Below are 10352 nucleotides of genomic sequence, written 5' to 3'. Positions count from 1 at the left end.
TAAAACAATCTGACTGCGTTAGAGTTCTGTGGTCTGAAATTGGATAAATGTCAAAGAAGATGTTGTGAAAGATCAGTGGATGAACTTTTCAGAGGAAGTTTGATTCTTTATTCATAACAATAATTATTGTAATAATAATACTTACATTAATATTAGACCTTATCCTGTCTTCGAGACGTCTCAAAGCGCTTCACAGAATATACTGTAAAGTGAATTGACTGTATATTTTTGTGGGCAAAATATATCATCGATCGATCTGATTCACTTTTCTTTCTCTTTCAAGGTATCGTCTCAGGGTCATCGCAACACAAACTGTTTTCGAATCCACATGTATATCACCGTGAATATGAATGATTCAGTAAGGTAACTGACGTCTAGAACATATTGTATTTGGGCAATGAAAGACTCTCTTATTCCAGAGTATTTAGTCTTTTCAAAAACAATTTGACATTTAACTTTGCCTTCAATTTAGACACACCCTGTAAACCTAATTCTGGAATGTTTTGACTTAACACCGGTCATTTAAGTAAAAAGTTTCATTTAAAAACAAACGTAAGTGATTAACACTGCTTTGAAATGCCGTACGTTATTTCAAGGACACTCAGCAATAAAATCAGTCAAATTAAGCCACAATGTCACTAAACTTTATTACTATACCTGTGACAAAGAAAAGTTTTATTTTGAAATGTTTTGAAATCTCTCGAACCCAAACCCTTTATTTTGCTTTTACAGACATGGGAATGATTTTTTTAAGGCCGCTCACACAAACGACACCGCCATCATGAAGTCTTTAATGATGGGCAAAGATTTCGATCCTAATATTCGAGGTGAGTGTTTACTTCAGCTTTCAAAAACATAATTAAGAAAGAATTAAACTGAAGTTACAATATCTTGAAACCAGTTTTCGGAACCAGACATTAAGCCGGTGGTTTGATCAGGAGAGGGGTGTCACTCTGCCCAGTCATGAGGAACTGATGGAAAAATAGTGTTTCACAACAAATAAGTGTTGAATCATATGTACATCACCTGTATCACAAGTGGTTGATGACCCACTAATGCTAACCACTCCTGGATGCCACCCCATGTGAACATTGCTGTATAAATACAAGTTGTTGTTGCTGTTCTCGTGTTTGTCCTGAAACTCACATATTCCAAACCAGCTACTTTTTCAAGGCAATTTAGGAGAAACCATCTTGCACACAGCGCTGCTAAATGGGAATAAAGAAATTGCAGAGTTCATTCTGGATACAATACCATCACTAATCAACGAACCCATGACGTCTGACATGTACAGAGGTAAAATTCTAATGCTTACCTTGATGGTCCCTTCTCTACGAGTGCTCATAGATAGCACAGGAGCCCTAGCTTAGAAATCAATAACGTTCACATTATTTTGTTAGTAAGTTCACACATGATCAATGTGTTCTGAAACACTTTGTTTAACTAACACTACAGTTTCATTAAAAAGACACCAATAGTTTTGGTGCATTTCACTGAATCATTATTATTATTATTATTATTAACCACTGCAGTAACCTTTGTTGTGAGAATCAGCTGTTACTATCAACAGTTTTCAACATTTCACACTACAGGTGAGACCCCGATGCACATAGCTATTCTCAAGCAAGACGTGGAAATGGTAAATGAACTATTGAAACGAGGAGCGGACGTTATCAATGCCCGAGCCACAGGTTCCTGCTTTGTACCTGGAGACGAATGTCAGTGTTACTATGGTAAGGTTCATTTCCCTGTTCAAAATAATAATCCTTGTGTTTGATATAGCGCCTTATTACTTTTCTCTGTGTGTTTTTTTTTCTTGCCTGCAGGTGAATATCAACTGTCATTTGCAGCGTGCATCGGCAACAAAGAGGTTGTGACGACTCTTATTGAGCACAATGCTCCGTTAGAAGCACAGGATTCCTTAGGTGAGTAACGTTAGCTTCAGTATTTGTTTTTGCTTTACCTTGTTCCTGAAAATAACTCCTTTTATACATTCATAAACGAGCATCGTTTTCTGCAGGCAACACAGTGCTTCACGTCTTAGTGCTGCAACCGGAAAAAAAACAGGCGTACGACATGTATGATTTGATCACCTCCCTCGTGGCTGAGAAACAGCAGCAGTTTGTAGAGAATATTGTGAACAATGATGGCTACACCCCATTGAAGCTTGCAGCAGCAGAGGGTGATTTTGAGGTGCGTCTTGTCGTTCCTTTGCAAACAAATATAAAGTTCTGCCTGTATTTTATTTGCATCCAGCCTCCCAACAAGATATACAGTCAATTTACGTCCCAGTATGTTCTGTGAAGTGCTTTGAAACGTCTCAAAGATGTGATAAGGCGCTGTATCAAAAGCAAGGATTATTATTATAAGGCGCTATATTAAATGTAAACATTACAATGGCAATTCTCGACACCGTGGGAGTGCAGGCAAAATCTGAGCAGTCCCCAGTGAAGCAGTAACTGTGTGCCACTGCGTAGAACTGGGCAACTTCTCCATCCACAAGCCAATCAATGAAGTTCACATCAGTTCAAACAGCAACTTGTAAAGAACTGTAGCTAATTTAGCTCATAGATAATCGTACCTTGTTCCGTAGATGTTCAACAATTTGGTGCAAAAGCAGAAGAAGATTTACTGGACCATGGGGACAATTTGTTACTGCATCTACGACCTGACAAACATTGACACGTGGGGTGACCAGACATCCGTTCTGGACATCATAACAACAAGCCGGAACAGTGAGGTAACAGCAAGGAGCAGACTGTCGTTATTTGTGACAACTGTCAACTCATCACAGATTTCCAAGGCATAACTTTCCGAATTTCATGACTGATACACGTCTCCCGCCCGGCCCACCCCACCATCGGCGATCAGGCCTTCAGCCTCTCTGCCCCCACCCTTTGGAACTCCATCCCACAGTCCCTTTGCCTCGCTCTCTCGTTTGCCTCCTTTAGGGAACGTCTCAAGGCCCTCCTCTTCGACCGTGCCTTTGACTGCCCTCCAACCCTCAGCTCGGGTCCAAATGCCCTGACTGTGCAGTGCCTTGGGATGTCCTCCTGATGTGAAAGGCGCTGTGCAAATGTAATTTTGTATTGTATTTATAATAATGATGGAACGCTGGAGGAGCCAATGGTTATCCTGCTCAATCCATCTTGTGGGATGTGAATGATAATTCAGTGACTGAGTGCGATATATGCTCATCACATTTTGCGATTTTTCTTAAAGTTGTCTCTTTCGAACGCATTATTAATTAATTCAGCTTTTTTTGTGCAGGTTCGCAAACTTGTTGACTCCAAACCAGTAAAGGAACTATTGCATCAAAAGTGGAATTTATTCGGACACAAATATTTCCTGATCTGGATGTTCTCCTACATTCTCTACGTTATCATAGTCACCGTCTCAAGTCTGTACCGGCCCTTGAAGCTAATCCCTGCTGACCAGTCTGATAATCTCACCATTAAAACACAAAAGACATTCACAGTAAGTAGTGAGCACAGAACAGTTCGCCATTTCAGATGTCACTGATGTTCTTCATACTTGCATGTCCAAAATTCTTTTATATGAACATCCATTGCTGTTGCCCACCAAATATACAGTCAATTCACTTTACAGTATATCACGTGAAGCTGCTTTGAGTCGTCTCAAAGATGTGATAAGGCGCTGTTTCAAATGTAAGGATTATTATTTTTATTATTATTAATATTTTAGGAATCTTATCAAACGAGTGAAGACTACCTCAGACTGGTGGGTGAACTGATTTGTGTCATTGGAGCCTTGGTCATACTCCTCAGTGAGGTAATCTTACTGAAGACGACAGAGTTTTTTATAATGTAAAACTGGTATATTTAAATTTGTTCACGTCGTCTCTGTTAATGAAAACTGTTGTCGCTCTCCAAGAATAACCTTTTTTCCCACAGAGTTGGACTTGGGTATTGTGGTGAGGGTTGTGCAGTGTGGGGGTTTGGAGCTGTTTCTTGTTCTAGGCTGAGATTCTAGTGTCAGAAGTATTACGGTGAAGAAACTTAGAACATTGAAGGTTTTGCCCTGTAATGATCACAGGCGCCTCAGTATTGATTCTATTTCCAGATCCCTTATCTCTACAAGATTGGTCCAAAAAACTACTTGGGGAATACATCAATTGGAGGTCCTTTCCCATTGCTGCTGTAAGTCTACCGTCTTTTTCTTGTGCTTCTCTGAGCAGTTTATTGGAATCTGTTTTGAGGAGGAAATAATAATTTATATCCTGGATCAAAAAGGAGAGGGAGCGACAACTTGCCAAACCGAGCTAACTTTTCTGTCTGCTTTTGTAGATTGAGATTGTCTACTTAGAGGTGAGATTTCTGAAGATTTCAAAACCAGTCATTTGTGTTGGTCAATTGAAGGAATGTGATCAATTTCTTCTCTTTCACTTAATAGCTATTTGTAGGACATTGCTTCTAAGGAAATCGGCTGCCACGTTTGCCTACAAATACAGTCACTAAACTTTTACAGTAAATCCTGTGAAGTGCGTTGAGACATCCTCCTGACAAAGATTTGTCAGGTGGTCAGATGATAAAGAATTTGAAAGTAATAATCCTTGCAAATGAAATAGTGTCTTCCACATCAGGAGGATGTTGCAAAGCGCTTCATAGGACTTGATGTAATATAAATAATAATAATCCTCGCATTTGATAGAACGCCTTATCACAACTTCAAGACAACTAATTCAAGCGCTTCACAGGATGCACTGTAAAGTGAATTGCCTGTATACTTTGAAGTATGCAACCATAAGAAATCTTCTTCCATTGCGTCCGATAATAGTTTAAATTCAAGCGATAGGTACAGCTGTCATAACCAAACAATTTAAAAAAATGATGATTACAGATTTGCAGCATGCTTGACTGTCTATTGTAAATCATGCTTGAATTGTTGCAGGGTCTGTTATTCCCTATTGATCGCTGTGGCCGTTATCCTGAGAGTACTTGGCGATTCTGGTGAAGCAGTTCCTCTATCCCTGGCTCTGGTCATTGGCTGGTGCAACACCATTTATTTTGCTCGGGGTTTCAAAATGCTCGGCCAGTTTTCCATAATGATACAGAAGGTAGGACAACGGATTCATACGCTGTAACAAATATTGTCAAAGTTTACAACAGGCACTCGCATTTCTCTAGCATCCTTCACTTAGGATAACATCCTGGAGTGCTTTACAACGGCGATGTCAGGGAGCAAGGGAGAGGAGGGGAGGGAATGTTGACCGTTTATAAAGTAGTCTAAATGCTATCGTTCTGCTGGTGGGAAGTGGGAATTTTAGTTAGTGTCCCCCAGAAGAATCTATTTCTGTTTTCCTCATCCTCAAAAGTTGTAACTATTAAATTGAAATATCCATCGGATGGACCTTAAGAATGGTGACTGCCATTTTCTCATTTGCTGTTGGAAAAATGGGAAAAAGACAATGGTTAAATATGTTCCTTCAAGTCGTACTTGTTGATGTAACTCCTATTTTAGGGTCACGCATAGTAAAGCCTTATAGAGAACTATTCATGAGATTCCAGTGTTGGTCTAGGATTCTGGAATGCGCTCACATTGCCCTCTTTTTCAATTTGGTTTACATTTAAGAATAGAATAAATGTCACCGTGGTTCCTGGCTATAACATTTCAAACATATCATAGTGCTGTTAATCCACATAATATATCTTCTGAAAGTTGCTTTCACTATGCAAGACAGAGGCTAGTCTGAGAAAATGTAATTAAGAGTTTAATATTCCAGAGATAATTAATTTCCACTGGGTAAGTAAGCAATGATTAATCTTGGGACTGAACTTGTGTTTGAATTTTGAAATTATCGTCATAAATTATGAATGATGGAGACGGAATAAGAGTCGGTCATTACGGAATGAGATGTAGACAAATATGAATAGGAATTCTTGGCAATTTGGTTCTATGGAAAACTCAATTCTCTTGAGAATGATTATCATTTATAATTTTAAGTTGCACATGAATGATTAAAAATCAGACCACTGTACATACTGAGAAATATTCAGATGAATAATATATAGTATGTATTACACAACTGTGTTTGGATATCAGCTTTGAGGAGTTTTATTTCATTACAGATTATATTTGGAGATTTTATGCAGTGGTGTTCACTGGTCTTTATCTGCATCACCGGATTTACCTCTGGTACGTCTAACGCTGATAACTGAAGCCAATAGTAATTTCTACCCAAGCAAACCTCAACGTAACATCAAGTCAGAGAGGTAGGGAGGTGTCAGGGCACGAAGGGATTTGAAAATGAGTGCGAGGACCTTGAAATCGATCCTTTCGGTGAGAGGTTTTGGCTACTGAAACTGTGGAACACTCCTCCTCTATTCCTGCATCTTGCCTCCTTCCTTTCCCTATCTTCAGGTCACGCCTCGAGACCTTCCTCAAGACCGTGCCTACGTCTCCTCCCCCCCTCCCCCCTCCCCCCAGCTCGGTGTCGTGCTCCGCCACTGTCAAGCGCTCCGAGACGCTGCCCTGTGTGAGGGGCGCTGTATAAATACAAGCTGTTGTTGTAATAGAAAATATCTAATAAAAGGACATTAATTTTGAACAAGTACAACACTAATAGGCACTTACCCTCTCCGTCGATAAAATCAAATGGCTTCCGCCGTTTGATTTTATTCTTATTATTTGGATTGTTATATGTATTTTCTGAGAAAGTCGTGGCTGTATCCAGCTCAGGAGATGTCCCCTGTAACATGTCCACACCTCAACATTGAAAACCATGGACTGGAGTGAAATCACAGCGTGTGATGTAAGGGGCTGGCAGCAAGATTTGTTCGTCTTAGTTTAGTACTCGACGGACTTGAACAGAACGGTCTTACTTTGAAACGAATGAGAGAGTTTTCCTGTCGATCCTGTAGTGTTGGGTATTCCTTTATCTAATGGTTATTCTGACAGACGCGCGCCCATGTCTTTCAGTTGGTAAAGGTGACGCCTTCTAACTTTGCTTCCCCCCACCACCCCCCTCCTCCCCTGTAGCATTTTACGTCATGTTTCAAACCTTGGATTTGAAAAAGTATCCATATTTCAAGGACTTTGCCATGACCATGTACACCACAGTTGAGCTGATGATGGGATTGATTGATCTTCCTATTCCCTATGACACTCCAACACCAAGTACCATATACATCGGTTACGTCTTGTACATGATCTTCGTGTACCTTCTGCTGTTAAACCTGCTGATTGCAATGATGGACGATACGTACTGGAGAATTGCATATGAAAGGGAGGAACTTTGGAAAGTGCAGGTAAGATCAGTGTGTGTGTGTGTGTGTGTGTGTGCATATACATAAGGGAGAAAGGAATGGAGGGGATTAGGAGGGATGATGTGGAGTATGGGCGAGTTGAACTGAATGGCCTGTTTGCGTACTTCAGTGTTTTCTGTAATTCTTCATGTGTGTTTTCAGTGTAGTTTTGTGAATTTACCTTTTTCTTTCAGATTGCCGCGACCATACTGCTTCTCGAGCGCCGACTGCCATCTTTTCTGAAGGTGCGTTCGGGAGTTCCAGGGAGATCGCTGGGCTTTGACAATGACAAGTGGTATATTGGGTAATCCCGGAATTTTTTCCATTTCCTTTTTTGTCCACGCGTACAAAAATTGCTAACTTCTTCTGAGTTTCAAAACCGCAAGTTTCCTTCATCTAAATTGCACTGTTGATACAGGGTGGAAGAAATCCTCAGTGAGATGTCAGCAGAGAACGTTCAGGTGTCAGGTGGGGGTGCAGAGAAATACTCCCAAAATAGTCTAGGATGGGACGCAATCAGAAAGAATCTGTCGAAGATCATAAGCATGAAAGATTCTTCTGAATCCACCGCTTTTTAAGCCATCACTTTGTATACACCCGAACGATTCCAGTCGATACGTTTGTCTTTGCATTTGTTATCTGTGTTATCACGAAGAGTTAACGTAAACTGGATGCTAATGTTAGCTTTCTCCAGAATCTGCATTAACGTGCCCTGACTAATTTATTATTCTAAATTGGACTGGCTACTCAAAAAAACTTATTGATCAATTTTTGATGATGCATTATTGTATCGACATAAAAGAAGATTGCTTTCTATAATTCCCTATCAATTGTTTTTGATTGTTCTGTATTTTGAGCCTAACAAGGCCTTAGATTATTCTTATATCTAGATCAGCAACCACCCAGTAAAAAGACATTCTTATTTAAATATAACAGCATTTTAAAAAAAACAACTGTTTTTTGGGGATTGAATTATTGTCATTATTATTAATTATTTTTAGTAATTGCGTAGAATTTCTTTAGATGCTTTAAGAACGGAAGAAACCATTCTCTAGTTTATTCTCTGCTCTGATGTGTAGATAATAATAATAATAATCCTTGCATTTGATATAGAGTTTTATCACGTCTTCAAGACGTCTCAAAGCGTTTCACAGAATATACTGCAAAGTGAATTGTCTGTATTTTGTGGGCGAAACGCGGCCGCCAATTGTGCACAGCAGCGTCCCCACAAACAGTCGTGGATTGAGTGACTAAATTATTATAATTTATTTATCATTTTATTTCTGTTATCAGAGGAACCGTGGCGTTTTGGCAACACTCATGTAGCAATTGTACTTCAAATCATTTCAGAAATGCTAACAAATGACTGTTGGGATCTAAAGACAAAAAAGGTTTTCAATTACAATTTCTACAAAGGTGACAGTGACTGAATGTGAAAATGAATGCATATTATCACAAAAATAAACTGACATTCGAGCCTTAATCTGTTGATCCACTTTTTGTGTTAATCCTACACTGTTGAATATCACTCACAGAGGAAGTTCCAGAGGTTAGGGACACAATTGCTGAAGGCTCCACCACTAACTACCAACAACTCACCATTTACATCCTGTTTAAAGGCTAGTAATGACAGCAACCAAGAGCTACATTAACAAATATTGTTCAACTTCTAAATGCTGGAAAACTAGTCACCTTAAAAAAAGAAAGAAATATCTTGAAGAGGACTTTCAGAGTTTGTTGTACCAAAGAGCACGATTAAAATTCCGAAAACAATATTGCATTGGAGTGATTTTACTCTCAATCTCCTGAGCCACATGACACTCTATATTGGTTTATATTGCTCTGGCCTGCCTCACGTCCCCCGCCTCCCTCGCCCCACTATTGGCGAGCGGGCTTTCTGCCACTCTGCCCCCACCCTCTGGAACCCCACCCCGCGGTTTCTCCACCTAGTTCACTCCCTCGCCACCTTCAAGACCCATCTCAAGACCCTACTCTTCGACCGTGCTTTCGATTGCCCTGCTTCACCCCCTGCCCTCCACCCTCCCCGACCTCCAGCTCAGATCCGTAACTCTGTCTGTCCAGCACTCTGGGGATGTCCTCCCGACGTAATTTTGTTGTTGTGGTTGTTGTGTTCCTGTTTATCTCAAATGTGCAATTTCAGGACAGGAGGTTTCTGTACACTGTGGTAATTAATGACCGGACAGGATCAGCCGTTCATATTCCATGGCATTGCATAGCTACAAACTGCTATCAAACAGGTAAATACAACTGCAAAAAAAACACACACAGCACAGGGTGACATCTAATGTCCAGTTCCATCTTTATTGCGTGCAGTTATACAGGAAAACACACACCAGTGCCCTGTGACATCTCACACAAACTTGGTTTATTATGCTCTGTGTTATTCTACCAAAAATGCAACTTTTATTGAAAATCCTGTTAATTTCATCTCTGCTTTATAAATGTCTGTTTATTTAGCCCCTGTTTCATTCGTCACAGGGTTCATATTCAATGACTTATTCGCGACTACAGTAAATATTGCTTGGCCTTCTGTGTTTGGGTCACAATAAAAACGATAGGCATTAAAACACAGCCTTTGTTGATGGTAGATGTGATGACTATAGAACCTCTACAACGCTTGCAGGTATTTTAATGCTCCTGGATGATGAGGAGGATGAAAGAGAGATGTGGGCACAACAGGAGAAGGGGATTGAGAGAAAGAATATCACACTGTTGCGCTTGAATAAGCGTGAAATAATTTAAACCCCTCGAGTATTTCGCTGCATTATAAATACAAAATAATGAGATCGAAAACAAAGATCTTGGCAAACACAATTTGCAAATAGCAACTCCAAGCCACGTGGAGCGACTGCAGGTATCGAGGAGTGTGTCCTGCTGATACACGGAAACTCTGCTTTGGGGGGAGATGGTGTCTGATTAGGAGTTCTCATTAGGGCCAGTGTGGGCCACTTCTGCTTACCAAGGTGAAACGTTGGGCAAGGCTCCTTATTCCACAAGCCTCTGTTTAACAGTAAGTAGGAACCCAAGTGTTAGTCGATTGGTGAATCACTTTTCTGGGGATAATAA

General features: G+C 40.2%; 1 protein-coding gene across 1 annotated transcript; it reads left to right on the top strand.

Annotated features, from left to right (window-relative positions):
• The first annotated feature begins 781 nt into the window (after positions 1–781).
• LOC103176366 (transient receptor potential cation channel subfamily V member 6-like) lies at positions 782–8229 on the top strand. The gene is made up of 14 exons (XM_007889845.2): positions 782–827; positions 1174–1296; positions 1593–1733; positions 1827–1925; positions 2021–2193; positions 2594–2740; positions 3271–3477; positions 3706–3792; positions 4084–4160; positions 4912–5077; positions 6090–6156; positions 7000–7268; positions 7460–7569; positions 7684–8229. Exons 1-14 carry the CDS (start codon positions 782–784, stop codon positions 7841–7843), a joined length of 1872 nt encoding a protein of 623 aa, XP_007888036.1. The 3' UTR covers positions 7844–8229.
• Positions 8230–10352: the final 2123 nt, after the last annotated feature.

Source organism: Callorhinchus milii, unplaced genomic scaffold, assembly GCF_018977255.1.
Source record: "Callorhinchus milii isolate IMCB2004 unplaced genomic scaffold, IMCB_Cmil_1.0 Scaffold11, whole genome shotgun sequence".
Classification (NCBI taxonomy): Eukaryota; Metazoa; Chordata; class Chondrichthyes; order Chimaeriformes; family Callorhinchidae; genus Callorhinchus; species Callorhinchus milii.
Note: the sequence above shows the minus strand (reverse complement) of the source record. Positions and strands in the feature narration are given on the sequence as shown.